This window comes from Zingiber officinale, chromosome 9A, assembly GCF_018446385.1.
Source record: "Zingiber officinale cultivar Zhangliang chromosome 9A, Zo_v1.1, whole genome shotgun sequence".
NCBI classification, from domain to species: domain Eukaryota; kingdom Viridiplantae; phylum Streptophyta; class Magnoliopsida; order Zingiberales; family Zingiberaceae; genus Zingiber; species Zingiber officinale.
In genome coordinates, this window is record NC_056002.1 from 10696521 (window position 1) to 10723513 (window position 26993).

Here is a 26993-nt window from a genome sequence, read left to right on the forward strand (position 1 = left end):
TGGATGCTATCTTACTTGAGATTGTTCCATTTCAAACTTTGACCGTACTCAATCTGGTTGAATGTTACGATAATCTAAGAGAGCAATTTCCTCTTTATACTTGTATTGTCTTCCTCATTTGAAATAACATTCATCTCCTTCTCCTTATAAAGGAGAGCGCATCTAATTTAGCGAGAAACATGCAAGACATTTGGCATGCACGTGAGCTTGTGCAGGCAACAACATGTTGCATACATGCATGCAAAGCAAAAACAACTTGCATGACACTTGCGCCCGCCTAAATGTAAGGCATGTGTCAAGCATGGATATGTGGCTTGTGTCCTTGAGCAAGCAAAACAGAATTACGGTAAGCATATTCACGTGGACATGTCGTGATCCGCTACTATTCGTACAAAAAATGAATTCATTCTTGGGTTAATACGAATAATCTATCGGTCGTGTTTTTATTCAATCGTCGTATTAATTCAACAAAATATATATATATATATATATATATATATATATATATATATATATATATATAAATGTTCTCCTGCGGTGTATTTCTTGCGGTTTGGTGCGGTAGAAGTGATTTGGCATTCCACGTCAAAGTCAAATAAAAAATAAAAAATAAAAAAACGCGGCATCATCTCTCTTCTCGTTTTCTTCGTCGACCTCGCCAAACGGCCACTGCCGTTCAGCTGGACGCCCGGCCGCCGTCAGTCGGATCGCGGCCGGATTCCGACAGCCATCCGGCCGGAATCCGGTTGTGATCCGGCCGAGGGGTGATCCGCCAACGTCAAACGTCGATCGGTGGCAAACGCCGGGAGAAGCGGAGAGATCGCGGCGCAGCCAGTGATTTTTTTTTTTTCTTTTTCTTTTTTTTGCTTACGTGGCGCATCCAGCTCATCCTAACCGCACCAAACCGCAGGGAGAAAACCGCAGGTGAGCAAAATCGTATATATATATATATATCTATGTGTGTGTGTTTTTATTCAATCGTCGTATTTCTTCAACAAAATATATATATATAGTACGCGCGTGCAGGATATCACTGATTTTAGTTTTTTTTTATTTTTTTTAAATTTTTGAATTAAAAAAATAATTAAAATATATTTTAAAAATTTTATTTTTAGGATTCAGGCTTTGGGTGATCGTATCAAAGCTATTTTCTTTTTTAGATTTTACCTCTAGGGTTCAGGCTTTGGATTATAGTATCAAAGCTATTTAGGGTTCAGGCTTTGGGTTACAGTATCAAAGCTATTTTTTTTTTATATTTTACCTCTAGTATTCAGGCTTTGGGTTATAGTATCAAAGTTATTTTTTTTAGATTTTACCTCTAGGGTTCAGGCTTTGGGTTATAGTATCAAAGTTATTTTTTTTAGATTTTACCTCTAGGATTCAGGCTTTGGGTTATAGTATCAAAGTTATTTTTTTTTAGATTTTACCTCTAGGGTTCAGGCTTTGGATTATAGTACCAAAGTTTTTTTTTTTTTTTTTAGATTTTACCTCTAGGGTTCAGGCTTTGGATGATGGTATCAAAGCTATTTTTTTTTTTAGATTTTACCTCTAGGGTTCAGGCTTTGGGTGATGGTATCAAAGCTATTTTTTTTTTAGATTTTACCTCTAGGGTTCAGGCTTTGGGTTATAGTATCAAAGCTATTTAGGGTTCAGGCTTTGGGTTATAGTATCAAAGCTATTTTTTTTTTTTAGATTTTACCTCTAGGGTTCAGGCTTTGGGTTATAGTATCAAAGTTTATTTTTTTTTTATTTTACCTCTAGGGTTTAGGCTTTGGGTTATAGTATCAAAGTTGTTTTTTTTTAGATTTTACCTCTAGGGTTCAGACTTTGGGTTATAGTATCAAAGTTATTTTTTTTTTAGATTTTACCTCTAGGGTTCAGGTTTTCTAATTAGGTTATAGTGTTTAGTTTTAAAAAAAAATAAAATAAAATTAATTTAAGTATTTATTGAGTATTGTAATATGGTGAGGGAATATATTAATATATTAAAAATTTATATAAGGAAATATTAATTTTTTTAATTTAAAATATTAAAATAATTTAAAAAAATTTTAAAAAATTATTAATTGATCTCCTGCCCGACGCGTACAGTCATGCTCGCGTCGCGCAGGATATATATCCGGTTCTCTGTTTTTAATTTCCTCAAAAGTTGCGCATCGACGACGTCGATCGATCAGCCATTAATCTCACATAACTGCGCCCCCAAGAATCACCATTTAAGACACGTAATCTGCCTTGTAATCTTGGGCATTGACCAAGCTAAATAAGAGGGCGATGGAACAGATGAGACGTTTTAATGTAATATATATATTAATCACATGCTAAGGAAGCTGCTAAACGTGTTTAACTGTTGCCTGCCTGCCTGCCTTCCTGCCTTTACATTGAGCCGGTGGTTGACGTGTAGCTATAATTAAACATTATTCCAAATCGTTAATTAACTCGTTAATCGCATCTGCTGTTCCGTTATAAATGTGCTAGTACTCGTCGTTGTGTTTGATAGAGGAGATCGATCAGGAGAGGAGAGGAGGGGTGGAAGGTAAATAGCGAAGGAATATCGTCTTCCACTCAGATGGCGACCGACGGCCGCGACGGTAATGCAGTCCCTGCTTCTCCTTGTCGGAGGTAATTAATTTACCAACAAAAAATTAAATTTTGATTAACTTATATGATTGTAATCATTATTTTTGATAAAGAAATATAGTCTAAAATCGCGTGAGTACCTATTTTGTTTATATATAAACTATTTTTATATGATTGTAGGCATTATCTTTTTATATAACTGTTGTGACTAGGGCGCCAGATACGTCTCAATTATTAAACAATTTTTTTTTTTTAAGCTCGGGGTTAGATCAATAAGATTTTAATTTTAAGGTTGGCTAAGTATTCAAGCTAAAAAAATAAAAATGAAAAAAGAAAATTAAATGCTCACATACAATATATGAAGGTATAATATTTAGGGTTTAAAATTTTAAAAAATATATATATTTTTTAAAAAAATGGCGTACCTAAATATTAAGATATCTGGATCACTTCCAAATGTCTCGAGCATGCACTAGCATACAGTGATGAATCACACAGCATATCACTATATCTCTTGCGCGACTTTTGGTCCACACATGCACAAGTGCTCGAGGCGTCTGGAATTATCCAGGAATCAAGACGCCTCAAACAAATCAAATGTTTTTTTTTTGTATTTTTTTATTTTTAAAAATCTTAAATTTTCTTAAATCCTAAACTTTAAATATTATACCTCAAATTCTAAATCCTAAATCCTAAAAAAATTTAACAATAAAATAAAAATATCCTCTAAAAACATCCATATCAACTTTCCTAAATATAGAATTTACCTTAAATTTTTATATTTTACTTGAAAAGGTTTTACAATAGCTACCCTATTCATTATATAAATTTAAATTTCATTAATAGTAATTCTTTATGGAGAAAAAATATTAAAATATTATTTAATTTGAAAAAAATATATATATAAAGAATATATTGGTAATAGAGAGAGAAAAATAAGAAAAAATGGGAAGAGAAAAAAAAATAAAGATGATGAAAATTGTATAGTAGATGTTGAGTCTAGTACAATGTATTCATCTAAATTTAATAAATTGAATGGTTTACTCAAATTTTATAGAAAAAATTTCTAAATACTATATCTTAAATATTAAACCCCAAATCTTAAATCCTAAATTATAATCCAGATTAAAAAAATTTTTAAAAATTATCACATCATGAATACTATTATAACTGTGAGCATCTAAATTTTTATTTATTTCAAATTCTTTTAAACTTGAACACGACGGACTTAACCCCGAACTTAACAAAATTTTAAAAAAGAAACGAAAAAGAAAAAATGCATAACAATTGAGGCGCCTCGGAATATATATCTATAATCTATATACATACGTACGTGTGTAGGTTGGAAGGCAAGGTAGCTTTCATTACCGGCGGAGCCGCCGGTTCCGGCGAGGCGACCGCGCGGCTCTTCGTTCTCCACGGCGCGAAGGTGGTGATCGGCGACGTGCGCGACGAGCTCGGCCGCGCAGCGGCGTCCAGCATTGGCGGCGAGGACGTGATCACGTTCGTGCACTGCGACGTATCCAAGGAGGCCGACGTGGAGCTCGCCGTCGACATGGCGGTGGCTAAGTACGGCCGCATCGACGTCGTTTTTAACAACGCCGGCGTGCTCGATGGCTGCCGCGGCTTCGCCGTCGCGGAGGCCGACGACTTCGACCGCGTTATGGCAGTCAACGCTCGGGGCGTGTTCCTAGGCACCAAGCACGCCGCACGCGCCATGATGGCGTCGGGCGTGCGGGGCAGCATCATCAACAACGGCAGCGTGGCGACGGTGGTGGCCGGCGTGGCGTCGCACGCCTACGTGGCGTCGAAGCACGCGGTGCTGGGGCTGACGCGGAGCGCCGCGGCGGAGCTCGGCCAGCACGGCATCCGCGTCAACTGCGTGTCGCCCTTCGCCTACGCCACGTCGTTGGCTTGCGACTTCATTCACATGGACCAGAAACAGGTCGAGGAGTCCGTCGGTGCAATCAGCAACCTCAAGGGAGCGGTGCTGAGGGCGGATGACGTGGCGCGCGCCTCCGTCTACCTGGCCAGTGACGAGTCATGCTACGTCAGCGGACAGAACATTATCATCGACGGCGGATTTACCGCCGTCAACCACGCCTTTGGCCTCTTCAAGAACTGAGCGATATGTCACTCGGATCCAGCTGGATTTACCTTAAATTAGTATAAATAATAAATGTCGGTCCGAAAAATAATTATGTACTATTTCAATAAATAATAATAATAATAATTACGTAAACATAATTTATGTTCAGTTAATGACGTTAATGTATGTGTTTGATCACGACTTGGGATCGATTCAATGTAATGACAGCAAATATCTATTTATGTATACTTTTAAACTACGTACACGCAGTCATAATCATTTAGTTTTCTACAAATTGTCTATGTGGGGGCGTTTGGTTCGGGTGAAGGAATGGAAAAAGATATAAGAATGATTGTAAATATTAATGAAATGGAAATGATTCTTATATTCCTCATGATATTCAGGAATGACTCATTCTTATATTTAGATGAATGAATCCGATCCTACCATCATTTCCCCAAACCAAACACAAGTTTTATTTCATTGCCATTCCAAATCCTCCAAATGAGCAGCCCCTTAGTGTAGCTGAGTTAGGTTATTTCATTGGTTTATCAGTGGCTTAGTCCTACTGAGAATGATATGAATTGTGTAGAGAAGAAAGCTACGACTCAAGATGTTGTGCAAAAGTCGAGGTTGAGAATATCGTTCCTATTGTTGCTTTAGAGGAAAAAAAAATGAACCTTCCACAATCTGGTAGATGGATTCAACTTGTTCACTGCATGTTTGCGAGATGATTCAAAGGTTGAGGTATTATGTGTTGACTCAGTCAAACTATATCTAGAGGAGCACAATACATATTAGGGTAAATATGTGTCCCAAATGATGAGGAATTTGATTTCACCAAGTCTATTAGATTCGAAAAGGATACCTAGCGCGGTTCAAAATTAAGAATCACATAAAGACAGACCAACGTGTTGCACATGAAAGATTGAAAGATAGATCGACATATAGAATAAGATGGCCACTAAAACATACAAGACATGTAGAAACCAGCTAAGTGGATAGTGTACCTTGGCACATCGGATGGTAAAAGTGTGAATCTACTAATTATCTATAAGCTGAGAAATCTGAAGGATCTTCTTCCGGTTGAAATTGTCAGGGAAACGGAAGTGTCAGCGATGTGAACTGATGGATTTAGCTTGTGTAGTGTTGGAGATTGAGAGGAGTGTGGCCAATTTGTCTTAGAATACTTGAATGGTATGACTTTTGAAGCCTTCAACTTTGGTGGGAATTTACCACTAGAAAATCCATAAACTCATGCTGCTAAATTTACATCAAACGGAATAATTACCTTAAGCAAAGTTCATGCATGCATCTAAAGTCCCCTAAGCAAATTATTGGAATGATTCTGGCTGCCACTAAAACACTTTAAACAAAGAGACATATCTCGCCCATATTTCTGTTTTGTATATAAAAATCCCAGTTTCAGCTCGCTCACTCCGCTGCTTTCCCTTTGTATCCATTCCTCCTTTCCCCAGCGGAAGCGCCATTATTTCCCATCTCCACCAGGTAGCAGACCATCGAATCGACATCGTCGCCAAAGATGCTATATGCTTCCATCGCCTGCATATATCCGAAGCCCATGGACAGAACCATCTGCATGCTGCTGGTGAGGATAATCTCTGGCAGCAGTGCTTTCTCATTCTCTCCCTCTGATATAGATTGTGACGACCCTATTTCTGCAAAACAGATCATGGTCTTTCCTTCATCTATAGATGGAGAAATGTCTGCGAGGAATGGTTGCCAGAAATAGTAAGGCGCATACTTGCCACAGAAGATGATGGTTCTGCACTGGATGTGGAAGACTCTATAGAGAAAGCATACTGTTTCAACTTCTCCTTAGCCAAATACTCGGCCCGTGAAGCCTCCATCACCATCCTCTCAATTTCCTTCTCTGTTAGTTCCAGATCAGAGTAGAAACGCCCCTCAGCTATAAGTGCCTGAAAGAATATGAGCCTGAGTCTAACAAATTGCAAAAAATAAAATGACTTAAATGGATTCAGTTAACAGGTTTTTACCAAGATTTGAGGCGTTTAGTTAGGTGATTCAGCAGCTATAGTTATGCAATAAATATTAAGATTTATGACATTTAATTCACTAGTCAAAGGAATTAAATTACATAAGATTTCATGAGATTCTAGTGTGAAAGGCTTCCTACCAAATGTATCTAGCTTGTCATTGAAACAATTTAGCATTTCCAAATACTAAATTTCCATGCTGACAAGTACATGACGAGAATAGTTAATATGTATGAATTATGCTTTCTCAGCCCTCAACAAATTTGTAATTGAATTCATTACAATAACTAAAAGGTGTTTGCACAAACTTGATTTAAGCCCAAAAAAGGGATTCTGCCCTTGACCTACTAACACCAACTAGCCAACAAGTGGGAATTATGTCATCAAAACATTCAAGTATTATGACGGCTCTTATGATTCACAATACTTGACCTAGTTTGTGAACTACTAGACAGAACAGCTAATGAAAAATAACCATAATTAAGTTCAATAGATGATAATCAAAGAATCTAGAACGTTACACAATGATAATCTGTGCCACAATGAAATTAAACTGTACTTACATTATCAAGTTGCTGGTCTTGCTGTGCTTTAATGGCAGTCTTTATCTGATCCTTATCCATGTTTCTCTACAAAGAAAGGAGATAAATTAGGGGAAGAATGTAATAGAAACAAATCCAGTTAGTCAGTCAATATCAGTCATGATGCCACTGAAATATTATCTAGATGAAGTACAGTGGAAAACTAGCAGCAATGGTCCAAAATAATTTTAAAAGACATTACAGCTGAACATAGAGTAAAGTATAACCTTTTACTCCTCACCTATCGTAATAAATGCAAAATTGTGAGGTTTACAGACTTATAGAATAAATTGTTATGAAACTGCAGACGATCATAAAAAGAACTTACCCCTCGAAGACCACTGAATCCAAGACCTGCACCCACTGTCATCCTACGTGGATCGACCAGTGAGTTATAATGGTTGCCATGATGGTAACTTAACCGAATTGGAGGGACATCAGTGACATAACTCCCTTGAAAGATGTTAATAGGTTCTGTACATTAAAATGTAGGAATTACAAAAACTTTACTGTTGATTGGAACATTGTAAACCTATCAACAAATGAGACCATACCAGTGCTATAGGAGTATATATGTATAGGGCGGTTGTACATTTCTGCAAATGCCTGAATCTCAATGTTGTTTCCATAAACCTAAAACAAGCAAGGAATAAAATACGTTTATACCATTAGAAAATAGTCTGTATGGCTTAAGACCTAAAGACTCTTTAAAGTTGAATCAAATTACTAGCGACATATCATATAATGAGAGATAATGAGTAATGAAGTTAGTGTTACTCTCACACCAAGTAAATAAAAATAAATGCTTCATATATATTAATATTTACTGCCCTCACTAACTGATTATCTACCAATTCTACTCCTTGTATACAAGTTCTAGTATCCAAACAAACATGCCTAATTTCAAGTGTGTGAATGAATACAAGTCTAAGATCTTGAAGTTTCTTCATAACCACAGCCCATTTGAACATGACTCTCAGGATCAATGGGTACTATTCCAGAATAGGGTATAATTGGACAACCAACCAAATATTAGCTAAAAAACCTCATAATATGTGCAATAACTTCTGCATCATTTTACTGGTGTGACTTGTGAAGCACTGAAGTTTAGCTCTAAATATAGATGTATAGATAAAGCCTGCAATAACTAGAGCCCAAAAGGCAATAAATCATGTACATCACAGGATAAATGGTTGATTTGTTTTACAGAAAACATGAAAAATTGCATTGCAGCATTTACACCAAATGCCAAAACATAATACGGGATACAAGCTTGCAACAAGTAGCATAGGATTGACATTGCTATAATGGTAAGAGTAAAAATAAAGAAAATCATGCAAGCAATGATCAAAATGGTGAGAAGGTGCACAAAATACCTTGTCTCTCCTTTTCCTCTTGCAGTATAAAGTGAAACTTTCAATTAGAAACTGAGAAAAATGATCCCGTTCCTTTTCCTGACCAAAAAAAATGGAGGCATTATAAGGAGTAGGCTAGCACCACTAAAAGAACCAATTTTTTGATAATAAAGTTTATGTTTCAGATGCTATTTCTGGGAATAAAATACTGCTCGGTTATATGCTTCAGTTTCAAAATGTTAAACTTTTAATTGTTTAAGAAATTGATAAAAATGGATTGCTTCCTACAAAGTCCAACACCTCGATCCATAAAGTATCAAGAGTCATAATTCAGTAATATAAATTTTTTCCTTTCGGCCTAAAGGACACATGATGATCACAAAAGATACTTCAAGCACCACTCATTCAATAATTCATTTTTAATCCTCATAACTATGTATTTATCAATATCCCCTAATTATTGAATAATAGAAATCATATATTTAAACTCTAACTTATAGAAATTTTATTTTCATCAATCTTGACTATTTATGTGATTCTTTTTTTTCTCATATCAATTGTAGTAAATTATTTATTTATTTGTTCCATCATTCTGCATCGTATTGTAAACTAAATAACATGTACAAGTTATGCATATAGCAATCAGTTGTATAGCATCAGTGATAAAAAAAAAAAATGCAGCAATGCTACTATTCAAAAAAATGATTTTTTTTTTTTTGGGCTAGAATCATGATGCATACCAAGTAATCAACACACATTTGCCTTGCCATATCATATTCTTCTGCATCACCGTAAACTTGGTCTGCAACTGCCCGGAAAAGGCAATTCCCATCCTCCAACATCTTTCTCACTTCAAAACCTTTTGTCCGCCGTATCTCAAGAACAAACAATCTTTCTCTCTCCTAACAAGAAAAATGATTCAACACTTGACATCAACCATGGGAGGGTCTAAAAAGAAAACATCATAGTTGATACAATCAAGAAATCACTAATATTAATATTCACTGAATGAAACAAGAGAAGATATCGGTTTGTATAAATTAAAAAAAAAAATACAATCCTTGATTATTGGGCTTGTAACAGCCTAATTCTCTATAGAAGTATTTATAAATTATCAAATTGATGCAATATATACAGTGAACAATCTACATTCCATAGTGCAACATGTAAATACTAAATTATACCAGAAATGGTTATCTATTATGGTGTTCTTAAGTTATTGAATTCAAGAACTTTTGCACACAAGTTAGATTTACATGTAATGAAGGTCCACAAAACAGTTTTTGAGCATGAATTGAAAATTCATTATAACTCACTATCAGATAATTTGTTGTTTGATAACTTTCTAGGAAAAAATATCACTACTAATTAAGGGGAACCCCCAACAGAAAAACAGGTACTATACAATCGTTATGAGCAGCACAAAGAACAAGAGCAATTAAACCATCAAGCTTAACAAATGTCAGAGTATGCAATAGTAAAATTTCTCTTCTTTATATAGGCAAACAAAAGAAATCCAAGACATCTAAGGTAATTTGCAACATACAAAAATATTATACCTGGTGACAGTTTGTCATCTTACCATTCAAGTCCAACACGATTAGGACAGAAACAATAGAGAAAGCTAGTAATGATGACAGGACACACTTTACCATTTGAGTTAAATATAATTGCCAAGGCAACAAAGAAAAGAAAGCAAATAAGAATATTTTCACTTCTTATATTAATTTAAACACTTAATGGTCTTCTTCTCACATAATATCTATTATTGCCTAAAGAAAAAAATAGCAAATTTAATTAACCTATTTGGAGATAGACAATAAAGTCCATGTAGCCAACCTAAAATAGTATCTTAGCATAAAGATTATTCTGATAGAATAATATATCCTTGCCTTTCCCAGTCACTTTTTTTGGATGTCCTATTTCTTTTTTTTTTTAAAGGGATAGGATGCTTGAAGCTAGAAAAAGGTCAAGTAGTTAAGAAAATAACAATGATTGAAGACATATAATCTCGAAGTAATATAAGATGAGATGAAATTTAGTATCACTTGCTCAAATTTTAAAATAAACTAAATGACCAAAACTTATTTAAGATGCATTTGTAGGAAATTTGCAAGCATGGTCATTATTATCCTCTTCACCTAGATAGAGAGAACAGAAAAATATCTCTCTTGTTAACAAATAAATTCCAATTGAGACAAATTATACCAATTTTCAACAATTGATATATGTCACAAGTTAGATTTCATAATCATAAGCATAAGCCTGATGTTTAGAACTTTGTCCTAGCCACCTGAATTTTTCCAAACAATAAATGAATGCACAATGAACTCAGTGAAAAAACTTTATATTTGGTAATTTAACATGAACCTAATCTATGTTGAAGGTATAAAAATATTAGTGAAGAAAGATTTATATTTAGTAGATTAACATGGGCAAAAACTATCATTATCAATTAGTTGATATGAAAGAAGCCGCATAGAAAGATAAACTTTTAATTGTCAAAACAGTATTGCAATAAGGCTTCGTGAGAAGAAATCAAAAAGACGTGTCACGACATTTTTGTTTCAGAATGGATCATACCGCATCCCCATAGGAGGTCACATAGCCAGGGCCTTGTTCATCTGCACTGTTGTAACCATCCCCTTCACCATATGACATAGGGGAAGAAGGCCGAGAGTTTGATGGTGAGCGTGCTCCAACGACTGGCCAAGGTGTTTGCCTTCTTGAAGAACCAATCCTCACAGAGTTTGACGATCCTAATCCCATTCTCCTGGAGCTCTGATTAGTCAAAAAAGGCTTCAATGGTGGGGCTGGAGGTGGTGGAGGGTAGGAAGCACCTGTAGCAATCTGTGGTGAACCAATTACCAATGGAACTATGCCTGATCGAAGAGCATCTTCTTGGCCCAAATGATGCTCACTGGTTTCTGCCCTTGGAGCAGAAGAATCCAGAACATCATTAATTGAAGACTTGTTTTCTTCATATACATTAGTCCCAACCTCGACATTAATTACTTGAGAAGATTCATCATGTTTCGAGATTTTATCCTCAACACTCTCCAAACGATCTCCAGAATCTTCTATTACACTTTGGTCTTCAATAATCTGTTTTTCTGGGTCATCCTTAGATGTGGAGGAAGCCTGAGAAGACGGTGGTGTTGAATTTGATGGAGGCCGATTAGAATTTGAGGAAGAACCACGCTGAACGAAGATTCTAGTCATTTTATCTATACAAAGTATCTCGTCAGCAGCTCCTAACTTCCGTCAAACCCTTTCGTACTTGCTCAAAGATCCACTGTCCAAATGATCCCTTTATCGCGTGTTCTGACTTTGGCAGAACCGATCGCGAAACCCCAGCCAATTGATTCGTCTTGCCCCAGCACGGTTTCCCCCACGCTGTTAACCAATATCTGAGTTCCTCTGACAATTCTCATGAGATCAGATTCCTCCGTCTTCTTGCCACAAAGTTCACCTAGAAAAACGCCCTTAAAAGAACCCTCCCTCCCCCCAACAAATCCAGCGGTCCCTCAAGTTCTCTGCCAAAACCCATCTACCATAATCAATTGACCAAGATGCTAAATTTCCGCAGAAACACTGCAAGCATCAAAATCCTAAGCAAGCAAGATGCTTGGAAAGAACATGCACGGGAAAACCCTAAAAAGCTCTGAGAAACCGCCAAAAAAAAACGACGAAAAACAACGAACCTGAACAGCGAGAACGCTTGCCTTGGCCACTTCCGGGGGATCCCTGATCTCTACGATCGGGCAAGGGAAAAGGATCCGTGGAGGAGCGGTGACTGAGATGACAGCGAACGAGCCTTCGGAAGAAAAAAAAAGATTCCAATCGCGGGACGAAAGGTAAGAGAAATGGGGAGGGCTTGCGGCTGCCTGCATTCACCCTCTTATAGGGCGATGGAGAGACACCGGACCGCAATCGGTGTAAGTTACCTTTTTACCCCCCTCATTTCCTAACAATACTACTTGGTATTTGGGTAAATATCTAAACTTTCGGATATAAAAAAGTCATTGTGCATTATATTTTTGTTTACCTAAAGTGCCCACAACGATAGCGGTGAGAAAATGGTGGTGGTGACGTGGATCCCAGTCGGTATGCACTTCGGGCCGAAACGAATTCGGTTCCGATTAAGAGCGTGGCGCTCCGTGATTCGTCAATCTTGTATCGGCTGTTTAAACTGGGCCAGCAAAACTGATATTGGATAGTTTATATACGGAGAGAATATTTTATTTTACCGAAATATTTTTTTTAATCTTTTCCATGTTATCTCTACAATTCGAATGAATTATTTAAATGACCCTAGCCGCTGTAAATGTTCTCTCCATTATCGACATTAATTATAGACCAATTTACACATTATAGATTAAATATTTTATAGTTAGAAAAACTTCAAAAGCACAAGATTTTTTTGGGGTTTAAGTATCGAGGTCTTATAATAAGATTTTTAATATTTATAAAATCATAAATTAAAAATTCACAATTAAAAATTAGTTTATACCTTAACATAGCACTTGCTAAATAGAAAGCTGATCTGTAAATAAGTGAATAGTTAAATTTTAATATATATATATATATATATATATATATATATATATATATATATATATATATATATATATATATTTGTTTTTAGCTTTAACATGAGTTCTTGGCTTTAAAATGCTTTTTTGTTAAACGTATAGCTAGCAAATTAATCTAGGTCTCATGATAAGATTAGGCAAATAAATCATGAAAAATAATTTATCTTAGTACAATGACCTTTTATATATAAAGATCGGACACCTAATGAGATATTTTATATACATACCCTTTATAAGAGAGGTTAGATAGGGCGTAAACGAGCTGAGCCGAACAATAAGAGGCTTGAGCTTGGACTCGATTCATTATCCTGAAGCTCTAACTCGGCTCGAGTTTTGGGGACGAGCGTAGTGGCTGTTTGGCACCATCGAGCTCGGCTCGAGTTTGATTCGAGCTTTAATTCTTAAGCTTGAATTTGGCTCGTAATAAAATTAAATAGCTCAAGCTTAATTTCAAAAAGTTCGTTTAAAAATTAAATGAGTTTAGTTCGAGCTTGTTTAAGATAATTAGTTATAATAATTAATAATATATGATTATATTTATTATTTATATGATATTTAATTATTATTATTATTATTAGATAAACGAGCCTCTTAACAAACTTGTTCACTAGTAATGAACACGTTTGCGAGCTCATGAGCCAAATACTGTTAAGCTCGAGTTTGGTTCGATAATATTTTTAAACTCGAAATTAAGCTCGAGCTCGGCTCGTTAATTTAATCAAATAAATTTTTTTTCAAACTAAGACCTGAATAATTCGTGACTTGGCTCGTTTATACCTCTAAGATCAGACACCCAAACCTAATGAGATATTTTACCTCCTTTAAAAATTGAAGCAAATATCCAGATAGATACCAATTCTTCATGAAAGCAAATAATTGATTTAGAAAAATATGGATCTACTGCAATAGCACCCTCAAGTGGGATTTAGAAAAATATGGATCTATTGCAATAGCACCCTCAAGTGGGAAAGTCTAAGTGGCAAGTGCATGGACGAGATCTACAGATAAAACCCTTTACGGAGATTTGACCTTCCAACCACTATGTCTTTATTTTAAGTATTTACCATTGAACTACGCCCCCCTAAATGTAATTATTGCTCATCTTATTAATTTTACCATGAGTTGCCAGGTGCGCTATCTTCTAGCTCTAGGCTATGGTGCATCCGTGGAATATTTATGGTCTCTTTGGAGTGATACAATAGTTGAGACATGGAGTGCTTTCACACAAAATTTTGGGATCGAAATTTGACGCGTTCAAGTATGTCTTCTTTCATATCTTATCCATTTACATTAATGGTTAGTAGTCATTCGTGATTTATCTCTTTCATATTGATCTAGAGACGAATCAGCAGGGACGCTAAAATATTAGGATGAATAATTCACCTTTTATCATATCTGTAGAATATTTATGGTTTGATTCTCAATTATAAATATAGGATATTTTTTTTTTAATAAGATGATAATCTTGGGATGTATGGTTGTAATTTATTTTGAATTTGGATGATTTTTTTTTTTTTATGAAACTAGAATATTTTTAGGAGTAATCGATATTGAATATAGCTATAAAACAAAGTGTGCTGTCCAGACCAAATCCTAAACGACACTAGTTTTTAAACCCTAAACCAAGTCTGGCTTTCGCACGTATAAACTCCATTTCTGAGGCAGTGGAGATCCTGCATGAATCCCTGTCAGAGCACCAAAGATCTCCAAGATCTCAGAAAGTTCATCTCCACGTGGACTTTCCCTTTTCAGGTTTGTTGGTTGAAATCCTTAAATATCTTTTTATCATTATGGTAAAAGATAAATATATTCGTCCCAGCGTCCTTGTCAATTTGTCCCAGGGTCAACATGGAGAAAGTAAATCACGAACGGTTACTAGTCTTTGAAATAGTAACTAGCACATAAGGAAGGTATTTATCTTGACCTAAATATATATCTTTTTACCAACACTATGATAGGGACGATATGATTATATATTTAAACTATCAATTAATTATAAATATTTTAGTAATATAAAATTAAGATAAATATATAAGAATACATAATTAATAATAATAAAATATAATATATAAATATTTTTTAGTCGTTGATAGATAGATAAATGCTAAATTTTTAATTAACTAAATCATTTTTATTCTATCAATATTATTTTAGTCGATAAAAATTATTCTACGAATTTATTTATAGTCAGCCGACAAATTTATGTAGTTTGATCTAGGTTTATTTAGTCAATATTATTTTTTTATTATTTAGTCAATATTGGTTTTTTTTTATTTGTCTAACACATTTGGCATAGATAGCAAGACTCATTTACTAGTTTAATAAGTCGCATGGGTCATTGAGCCCAATGGACCATCTTTCCTTATTTACTAGGATGTCATAGTTAAATTTTTTAATAACAAGTACAGTTAGGATGTATTATTAAAAAAAAAAATCTTAATAGATAATAGACCTTAGAATATTGACTGTGAAAATGGATCTTCATATATATTTTTCTAATTTACCCTTATAATGAGTGAAAATTTTCCGTCAAACTTGGTCTGATCATTCCAAATTATCTAATTGGTTAATTATTTATTTTATTCGGCTAATCAATCTTCTAAAATTAATGATTTGCAAAAAGAAAATTCAAAAATTCAAAAGAATTTATAAAAATTATTCAGATTTTTTTATTGAATAAACAAATAAATCACTACTCATAATTTTCTATTGTATCCAAAATATATATATATATATATATATATATATTACTAAAAAATATCCTTTCCCGCCTTGCAACATTTAAATTTGAATGATGTAGCCGTTCCCGTTTTTGCGGTGGCAGCGTGACCTTGATATCTTTTTCTCTGTGTTTAGGTTGCACCGACTCTTTCTTTTTCTTCTTCTGGTCAGCAGAGTAGAGGACCAAGGAGGATCCCAACTCCTATGATTTGAGATGCATGAAAAAGCCTGCGCGGAACAATCAATCTGCTCACCCCTTCCTGCCTAGCTACAAGCAGCCTCTTCTCCTTTTCCCTATTCCTACTTGTACTCTGTTGGATCATGAAGCTACTACTACTTGGTAGAGCAAATATCATTTGGAGAAAATATCATTTGCATTTCTCCACTTTATTCATTCGCTTTGCTTTTAGAACACATATACCTCTAGATTGATCGATTGGGGTAAGAACTACAATGCAATGCACTGTGAGGAACAACACTACACTGTGAGATCTTAATGTTTAGCCCGGGTAGCTTCTGGAGTATGTAAACTGATCGTCGAGGCTAGTGTTCGACACTATCTCCGTAAACGATATTGCTCCGCTACGGTGCTTAACGGATTGTTGCAATTCGTTCCCAAGATACAACGACGACGAACGTCTCGGAATCGTAGCACTCCGACTTCCGAGACCAGCGAACCTTCTAGTAGACTTCTTGGATTTGAGTGAATATTCCATCATCTGGAAGGTTCTATTTATACTGAAAGAAGAGGTTGAGTGTTCTTTGGGTGAGTGGATGTGTTCTTTGGGCTGGATCGATCTAGATCATCCATTCTGAAGGGTTGTAACCCTTCTCCAAGCCCACTTCAATCTCATCCATCAGATCTGAGGAGTTGTGACCCTCAGATCCCGCCTATTGTCATCGGCCATCGGATCTGGATCCATTGATTCAATGCTTCAGATCAAGTCTCATCCCAAGCCGTCAGATCGTTACTCTTTGCGATCCAACGCTCTAGATCGCATCACAAGCGATCCATCATACCTATTTGATCAACGTTGATCAACGGTAGCCATCCATTCCCTAAGTCAACTGTCCAGTCATCTCCCTTTGCCCACGAGGATGCCGCATAGGTACTGCCACGTCAAAGTGCAAAGTGCGCCTACAAATCGCCCATTGCGCACGTGGCGGGTGGCGGGCTCACAGGTGCGAGCACCTGCTCGCCCTGGGCTAAGGAAGCACCTGTCCTTTTATTTTTGTGTTAACTCCATTAACACATCTTCATTAATAAATAGAGAATACACATCGAGAATTTCCGATGTGGGACTATTCTCCCATGCACTTTATTAATGAATAATAAATGTTATTTTGGGCCAACTTTAAACATTAATTTCTCATTCACCCTTAATCGATTTTGAGCAAATTAATAGTCTAAATCTATATACGCGAATCGTAGATTTCAATTTTGAAGTCAATTACGACTTTCAACAATTGATGGCTTCCTTCCTCAAAATCGTTTTGGTCCATTTAAGGCCCCAATATCCAACAATCCCCCACATGAATGGAAATTAATGCAATGCGTGTATGCATGCTGACACTTTACAAGAGTCCAATCGATAAGTCACTGCATCGGGAGAGGTAGCTTGTGGCTTTGAACCTTCCGTAGTGAAATGCTATCGAGTATACTAGGCTGCGCAGTGAACGTGATGTCTTGAACTGCTCAGCTGTTGGTGTATACTTAGACAATAACACCCACACAGAGATCTATCTCATCTACTTTAGGTTCTCATGGTTGGTTCTGTTTCGGCCATGGATACCATCTTGGATTCATGAGTATTTCATTGAAGCGGTCTGTCTTCACACTCACATAGGTGACACTTCTATCAAGAGTATCCTACCATACTCCACCTTATCAGGTATAGAAGTCACTAAAAGCATAAGCTTAACCTCACTATATGAGGTATGACAGCACAAATTCATCCTAGGATTGGGATAGAGATAAACTATCTAATGTGCTGGACCACAACTTCTGTAACTTCGTTGTCCCATTGAACCAAGATCTTGGGATCTCCAGTCAACAAGGTTGGGTTACCGCTACAGTCGTTTTCAGTTGTAGATTTTTAATCTCATTCCTCTTGATGAGCAGTATACTTGATCTCGACTCAACCCCTTCGTTAGAGGATCTGCCAAATTATCTTTGGACTTAACATAGTCGATTGCAATCACTCCATTCGAGATCAACTGCCTAATGGTATTATGTCTACGACGTATATGTCGTGACTTCCCATTATACATATTACTCTGTGCCCTTCCAATCGCCGATTGACTATCACAGTGGATTAGTACGGCAGGCACAGGTTTCATCCAGCTCGGAATATCTTCCAAGAAATTCCGCAGCCATTCAGCTTCCTCAGCTGCTTTGTCTAGTGCTATAAACTCGGATTCCATAGTTGACCGAGCAATGCAAGTCTGCTTACTGGATTTCCAAGATACTGCTCCCCCACCGATCGTGAATACATATCCACTAGTGGATTTGGAGTCTTTTGTATCTGATATCCAATTAGCATCACAATATCCTTCCAACACAGCGAGATATTTTCCATAATGTAATCCATAGTTCATAGTATATTTCAAATATCTGAGAACTCGCATCAATGCTTTCCAATGGGTGTCGTTTGGATTACTCGTAAAACGACTCAGTTTGTTGACCGTACAGGCAATATCCGGACGTGTGTAGTTTGTGAGATACATCAAACTGCCTATTATCCGAGAATATTCTAACTGCGATATGGTCTCACCATGGTTTTTCGCTAAGTGTTGACTTAGATTCATAGGTGTTTTCACTGTAGAGAGATCGTACGCATTGAATTTTTTCAATACAGATTCTACATAATGGGATTGTGTTAAAACTATCCCTTCTGATGTCCTGAAAATTTTAATTCCCAATATAACATCTGCTTGACCCATATCTTTCATATCAAAATTTCTGGTTAACATTTTCTTTGTAGTCATGATTACATCATGATTACTGCCCATTATTAGCATGTCGTCTACGTATAGACAGACAATTACATAGCCTTCAGGTGTGTTTTTGACATAAATGCATTTGTCACATTCATTTATTCTGAATTCGTTTGACAGCATTACTTTGTCAAATTTTTCGTGCCATTGTTTAGGTGCTTGCCTAAGTCCGTACAACGACTTAACAAGTCGACACATCTTTTTCTCATTTCCAGGAGTCATGAACCCTTCGGGTTGCTCCATATAAATTTCTTCTTCCAACTCACCATTTAAGAACGCAGTCTTAACATCCATTTGATGTATTTCAAGGTCATACAGTGCTACAATGGCTATTAGTACTCGTATAGACGTAATCCTTGTCACCGGTGAGTATGTATCGAAGTAATTAAGGCCTTCCTCTTACTTGTACCCCTTGGCTACAAGTCTGGCCTTATACTTGTCAATTGATCCATCAGCTTTATACTTACATTTTAGTATCCATTTACAACCTAATGGTTTATTACCAGAAGGAAGGTCTACTAATTCCCAAGTATGATTATTCATGATAGACTCAATTTCACTATTGACAGCTTCTTTCCACATTGGAGCATCGGGTCTAGAGAGAGCTTCACTTAATGTTCTTGGTTCCATTTCTGACATGAAAGTCATGAAATCTGGCCCGAACGATTTCTCAACTCTAGCCATTTGCTATGACGTGTCTCTTCACTTTGATCGTCAATAGTCCTTTTATAACAGCTAAGTTCGGTAACGTCATTTTTGTTTGAACTTCCGTTGTTATCACTTTCAACGTTTTCCTTTTTATTTGGGAATACGTTTTCAAAGAATATTGCATTCCGAGATTCTATGGTTGTTCCCACATGTATATCAGGAATGTCTGATTTGTGAACTAGGAAATGATATGCACTACTATTATGGGCATATCCGACAAATACCACATCGAACGTTTTAGGTCCGATCTTTACTTGTTTTGGTTTAGGTACTTCGATCTTTACCAAGCACCCCCACACTTTCAGGTATTTGTATGATGGCTCGCGGCCTTTCCATAGTTCATATGGAGTTTTATCATTTTTCTTATGAGGGATTCTGTTGAGAATGTGATTTGCCGATAATATTGCTTCCCCCCACAAGTTTTGAGGTAAGCCTGAATTTATCAACAAGGCATTCATCATTTCTTTTAGTGTCCGATTTTTACGTTCGGCAACCCCGTTTGATTGAGGTGAGTAAGGCGCCGTTGTTTGATTGATAATGCTAGATTCTGTACAACATTCATCAAACGGTGCACCATATTCTCCACCTCTATCGCTTCGAATTATTTTAATTCGTTTGTCAAGTTGGTTTTCAACTTCTGTTTTATAGGTTCTGAACGCCTCTAGGGCTTCGTCTTTACTTCTTAAAAGAAAGACATAACAGAATTTTGTGCAGTCATCGATAAAAGTAATAAAATATTTTTTACCTCCTCTAGTTTGCACAAATTTCAAGTCACATAGATCACTATGTATTAACTCTAGAGGAGTTGTTGTCCTTTCCACCGAATGAAAAGGTAGTTTCGTCATTTTCGCTTCCACGCACACTTCACATTTGTGTGTTCCGCCAACATTGACGTTTGGTAATAAATTTAATTTGACGAGACGTTTGAGAGTATTATTATGCACATGTCCGAGTCGATCATGCCATAAATTAAAACACTCAACAATATAGTTGGAAGCATTTATTTTATTACCATCAAAATTTCGGAGTACAGGCATTACAACCATTTTGAATAGACCCTTTTCTAGGTACCCCTTTCTTACGAAGACACCATTCTTCGTAAGTACAAAGTTGTCTGACTGGAACACTAGCCTAAATCCGGCCTTGACTAATGCCGCTCCAGAAACTAGGTTCTTACTGATGTCGGGAACATGGAGTACATCAATGAGTGTTAGCTCCTTTCCGGACGTCATCTTCAGAACAACCTTTCCGAGTCCAACAATTGGCGACGTCGTGGAATTACCCATATAGAGCTTCCTGCCATTTATCGGAGTATACTTGGAGAACATCGCTTTATCGGAACAGATATGACGAGTTGCTCCAGTATCAATGAACCACTGCTTCGGGTTGGTATCCACCAAGTTGGCTTCAAATACAACTGCAGTGAGATCCAAGTCCTCAAGAGAGGTTGCGACATGATTCGCAGCATCCTTTGGCCCCTTGGTTGGCTTATTTGGGCGTCTGCAGTCCTTGGACAGGTGTCTTGCCTTTCCACAGTTGTAGCAGGAGCCTTTGAACTTCTTTGCTTGAGCTTTCTTTTTGAACTGCTTCGGCTTTTTAGCGTTCGGCTAGACCAGGTTGGACATTTCGTCTATAGTCCGCTTGGTTCCTTTGGAGTCGGATAACTTTCGATTATCCTCCTCTATTCGTAGCCTCAGGATCAGGTCTTGCAGCCCTATCTCCTTTTGCTTATGCTTTAGGTAATTCTTAAAATCCTTCCATGACGAAGGGAGCTTCTCAATTACCGCAGCAACTGCGAATGTCTCGTTCAGCTTCATGCCTTCGGCGTCCAGATCATGCAGTATTAATTGCATATCTTGGACTTGAGATGAGACGCTTTTTGAGTCCACCATCTTGAAATCCAGAAACCGACTGACGATGAATTTCTTCAATGCAGCATTTTCGGTCTTGTATTTCTTCTGAAGGGATTCCCACAAAGATTTTGCCGTCTCCAAAGAACAATATACGTTATATAACGTGTTATCCAAGGCGTTGAGTATATAATTGCGGTACAGAAAATCTCCGTGAGACCACGCATCGCTAGCAGCTTTACTACCTTCCGTAGCGGCTGGCGTGTCTTCGTGCAAAAACCGTACAAGGTTTAGCGTTGTTAGATAAAACAGCATCTTCTGCTGCCATCTTTTGAAGTCGGTTCCGGTGAATTTCTCCGTCTTTTCTCCGTGCGGAATGGTTGTCGGAATGGCGGTCGGAATGACGGTCGGAACGACCGTCGGAATGTCGTTGGTAGCCATATCAGTTTGCACGAAATATCGTTTACGACTGTTTAGCCCGGGTAGCTTCTGGAGTATGTAAACTGATCATCGAGGCTAGTGTTCGACACTATCTCCGTAAACGATATTGCTCCGCTACAGTGCTTAACGGATTGTTGCAATTCGTTCCCAAGATACAACGACGATGAACGTCTCGGAATCGTAGCACTCCGACTTCCGAGACCAGCGAACCTTCTAGTAGACTTCTTAGACTCTTGAATGCACAAGATGAGATGAATGCTTGAGGAAGAGAAGAGAGGATTGAGTGAATATTCCATCATCTGGAGGGTTCTATTTATACTGAAAGAAGAGGTTGAGTGTCCTTTGGGTGAGTGGATGTGTTCTTTAGGCTGGATCGATCTAGATCATCCATTCTGAAGGGGTGTAACCCTTCTCCAAGCCCACTTCAATCTCATCCATCAGATCTGAGGAGTTGTGACCCTCAGATCCCGCCTATTGTCACCGGCCATCGGATCTGGATCCATTGATTCGATGCTTCAGATCAAGTCTCATCCCAAGCCGTCAGATCGTTACTCTTTGCGATCCAACGCTCTAGATCGCATCACAAGCGATCCATCATACCTATTTGATCAACGTTGATCAACGATAGTCATCCATTCCCTAAGTCAACTATCCAGTCATCTCCCTTTGCCCACGAGGATGCCGCATAGGTACTGCCATGTCATGTACGAGCCTGACACGTCACCCGAGTGCCACGTAGGCACTACAATGTCACCTGGTGGGTATTTTACCTACTGGTGGGTATTTTACCAGAGGTTTTTATCAATCTACCCTTGTGTGATTCCTCTTGAATCATATACTCGGGGGGTGGGTGCGGGGCGGATGATTTCTAAACGGACTCCTCATTCATTAGATGGAGAAGATCGCCAAAATTTCGTGATCCCCTGCTGAACCTATTCCAATAGCTCGGACTCGGATCGTGGGGATTGCCGGAATACTTCGTATCAACAGATCGGTATATCAATATTGATTAGATCCGAAATCTGTTATTGAATTGCTCATTGAATGAGCATTCTCAATATTATGCCTTGAAGAGGACTCGAACCTCCACGCTCTTTAGCACGAGATTTTGAGTCTCGCGTGTCTACCATTTCACCATCAAGGCATAATATTGAGAATGACCGTTACTTAACTACTAACTCTACTTAACCGGTATGATTAAAAATCACATGGAAACCCTACCGAAAAATTTCGGCAGAGTCTCCCCTGTACCGGTGACCTTAAACTGACATACATAACATAATATACACAGCCACAGGCGACTGGAACACATATCAAACACACAAAAGGAATAACATCACCACGCAGTTTAATGAAATCAAATCATGCAAGTAATGAATAGCGGAAACAAAATAAAAGCATACAATTAACTAACAGCGGAAGACTAAATGACTCATCTAATACATTCTTAATAAATTCTTAAACTAAGTTCCAAGGCTTCCATAGTCCTGGCATCACACACCATCCGCGCCACCTTGTCGCCTTCCTTGCTAAATCTTTTCTTTTCCTTTATCTGCAGTAAGAGGAAGTGCAATCTATAAGCAAAATTTGCTTAGTAAGCGCTATCTAACTCACAAAATCACGAATGTGCATGTATACGAAAAGAACTAGAAACTATATGCTCTAAAAAGAAATAAAGCATAAACATAACTGCTCATGTCAAACTAATAGCAAAGAAAAGCTAAGGAACCTACTCATGTAATTCTAATAGTTAATCATGCTACTCATCAATAGGTAAACATGGAAACTACTCATCCACTAGATAAACATGGTAGAATAAAGAACTAAACTTACTGATTTTTAGAACTATATGAAACTTTATTTCATTTGTTCTAACTTAATCTTCGATACTTTATGTTTATGTAAAACTCATTTTACTTCTTCAAAAACTTATACTTATAATACTTCAAAATAATAATCAACTTCTCTTGGGCCCGGCAACTGTACTTGCTTTTACTTTTGTAATGACCCGACCCATTTGGCGGCCCATTTGGCGACCCTAGGGTCGTCTACCGTCGGCCGTGCCGTTACTACTAGGTTATCTAAACCTAGGGACGACTATGGGAGCCCAACCCAAGGACAACTGAGAGTCCAGTACAGTGCCACTGATAAAAGTAAAATACTTGTTATCTTTTAGTACTTCTATATAATAATGCCTTGGCATTTTAATAAGCACCTTGTGTGTCAAAATCCCTAAAGTCTTGACTTTGGGATCTACTTAAGCCTTGGCCTTTTTCTTTCTTTTCTTTATCTTTCTTATACTTGTTAATACTTCTAAAAGAATACTTCTTTAAAAAGAAACTGAAATGTTTAAGCGAATTCTAACTTTGAAATGTTTAGGTAAACTGAAATTCCACACTTAAACATACTAAGAGTGAATGCTTAAACAAACTGAAAGGGAATACTTAAACAAACTAAGATTAGATGCTATAACAACTGAAACTGCTGTACTTGAGAAGTTCTAAAACTGTAGTTTAAACAGGAATAAATCTACATGTCATCTTAACAAAATAATCTGCATACAAAGCTTAACATAAATCTGCATGTTAAGCTTAACTAAAATTTGCATATTAAGCTTATCTAAAATCTGCATACTAAGCTTAACAAAATTTGCATACTATGCTTATCTAAAATTGCATACTAAGCTTATCTAAAATCTGCATACTAAGCTTAACAAAATCTGCATACTAAAATTCTGCATATTCAAGTTAACAAAATTCTGCATATAAACTTAATAAAAATCTGTACTACAATGAGATCTAAACTGCACTAAAATTCTGTACTACAAGGAGATCTAAACTTCATTAAAACTTTCAAATTGATTTCAATCATTTCAGTTCTCCCACTCATCTAGTATCAACGACTGCCCTCTAAACTTTCTGTTTGATCATCAACATGATATATCTTACAGTCATCTGATTATATGTAGTGAAACCCCATTGAAATAGATCATATAATCTTCTACCCAGCAGCTCTAATGCAGGGACTCTTAGACCTTTAATATCTGAATCATATATTGAGATTTTGAGTGGACACTTAACATCCAGTAGAGCCTGCGTTAAAATAGTTGTTCCAACACTTACATTAATACTGTGATCATATAAAACTTGTCCATTATTGCTATCACTGAAATCAACCATAGCTGCCAAGATACTCTAAGGCATTTTAAGTAACAAACTCATGGGTGTCTTGGATTGGGAGTCTGCTTATCTTTCTTATATAAACTGAAGGTAGCAAATATAAAATCAGATCAATAATCATTTATTTCATATTAAATAAAACAAACATGTTGATGAGTGGCAAATGATCTGATTCTATATGATCAACATAAATCCTTGGTCATTTACATCAACATAAACCCTGGGTCCAATGTTTTGTTAATTAACTAATTCTTAAATAAATTTGCTACCAATTCTAAACAGAAAAATCCGTTTGCCCACCTGGTCAACCGGGTTTTGACCGAGTCAAAGGTCGTGGATTTAATTCTCGGCTTGGACATTTTTTTGTCGAAACTTCCTTCGTTTAGTAAAAATACCAAACGACCTCCAAAAATTGCATAAAATATTCTATAAATTCCTAAAAATCTCTAAAATTTTTCTAAAGTATTTCTAGATTTTAATAAGGTCTTTTAGGACTCCAAATCATGAAATTTGGGGTGTTACAATCCTCCCTACCTTATAAAAAGTTCGTCCTCGAACTTAGACTAATTCTGGATATTTCTATCTTATACTATCCTTTACTTAGTGGTACTTCTTTGTGTCTTAATCTCTTAACTTCTCCATCCTCTATCATTTATATCGTATCATACCCATTAGTGGTCCTTGGAAGGCCTGTTATATAGTCACACCAAATGGCATGACCCCAACTTCGTAGTGTTCATATCTGATCCTGGAAACTGCCCTGGGTGCATCACTTCCTTTCACTTTTAACTGATGGTTCCTATAAAGCGCCCATTGCACACGTGCCCACGTGGCGGGTGGCGGGCTCACAGGTGCGAGCACCTGCTCGCCCTGGGCTAAGGGAGCACCTGTCCTTTTATTTTTGTGTTAACTCTATTAACACATCTTCATTAATAAGTAGAGAATACACATCGAGAATTTTCGATGTGGGACTATTCTCCCATGCACTTTATTAATGAATAATAAATGTTATTTTGGGCCGACTTTAAACATTAATTTCTCATTCACCCTTAATCGGTTTTGAGCAAATTAATAGTCTAAATCTATCTACGCGAATCGTAGATTTCAATTTTGAAGTCAATTACGACTTTCAACAATTGATGACTTCCTTCCTCAAAATCGTTTTGGTCCATTTAAGGCCCCAATATCCAACACTTAAATGGGCTAGGAAAGGAAACAACTTTATCATGGTCAAGCTATTACTCAATAAACACGATTCCGGGGTTCCTCCAACACCTAAGTTAAAGTTAGAGTATTAGAAATTAAGAGAAAGAAAAAATTAATCATATTATTGAATCTAAAATTAATATTTAGAAATACAGAGTATAAAGTCTTATATAATTAAGTTAAGAAACACTAAACTCTATAAAAAAATTCCAAATTGCTCTAAAAGCTATAAATAAATAAATATATAATCTAATATTCCCCCTCAAACTCACGATGCTAAAGCTAGAAGCATTAAGAATTTGTCAGATAAGAAACGAAAATGTGAAGCGGAGTGTGTCTTAGTAAACATATTAGCAATATGTAGTTTTGAAGGAACAAAAGACAATGTGATGGTGTCAATCTGAAGATGGTGACGAGTAATGTGACAATCAATTTCAATATGTTTCGTCCGCTCATAAAAAACTAAATTGTGTGTAATTTGAATAGCACTCTGATTATCACAATATAACGGAGTAAGTTGATGAAAAGAGACACTCATATCCGCAAACAACCAACACAACCAAACCATCTCACAAGTAGTTGAGGTCATGATACGATACTCAGCTACTGTAGAAAATCTAGAAATAACATATTACTTTTTACTCTTCCAAAAAATGAGAGAATCGATCACCAA

At 36.7% G+C, this 26993-nt stretch overlaps 2 protein-coding genes and 1 non-coding gene across 4 annotated transcripts; 1 reads left to right on the plus strand and 2 right to left on the minus strand.

The window, feature by feature from the left end:
- The first annotated feature begins 4104 nt into the window (after positions 1–4104).
- Positions 4105–4820, plus strand: LOC122021470 (short-chain dehydrogenase reductase 2a-like). The gene has a single exon (XM_042579589.1). It carries the CDS (start codon positions 4136–4138, stop codon positions 4703–4705), a length of 570 nt encoding a protein of 189 aa, XP_042435523.1. The 5' UTR covers positions 4105–4135; the 3' UTR covers positions 4706–4820.
- Positions 4821–5889: 1069 nt separating this feature from the next.
- LOC122018898 (OVARIAN TUMOR DOMAIN-containing deubiquitinating enzyme 6-like) lies at positions 5890–12494 on the minus strand. Of its 2 annotated transcripts, none has more exons than XM_042576359.1 (9): positions 12328–12494; positions 11207–12159; positions 9364–9525; positions 8645–8722; positions 7823–7901; positions 7597–7742; positions 7251–7316; positions 6435–6609; positions 5890–6348 (listed from the first exon to the last, which is right to left on the minus strand). In XM_042576359.1, the coding sequence occupies exons 2-9, from the start codon at positions 11843–11845 to the stop codon at positions 6104–6106; spliced, it is 1590 nt and encodes a 529-aa protein (XP_042432293.1). In that variant the 5' UTR covers positions 11846–12159; positions 12328–12494; the 3' UTR covers positions 5890–6103. The 2 variants fall into 2 exon arrangements, with proteins under 2 accessions (XP_042432293.1, XP_042432292.1); XM_042576358.1 differs by having other exon boundaries at positions 11207–12217.
- Positions 12495–22998: 10504 nt separating this feature from the next.
- TRNAL-CAA lies at positions 22999–23079 on the minus strand. Its single transcript has one exon. It is a non-coding gene; the product is annotated as a tRNA-Leu (tRNA).
- Positions 23080–26993: the final 3914 nt, after the last annotated feature.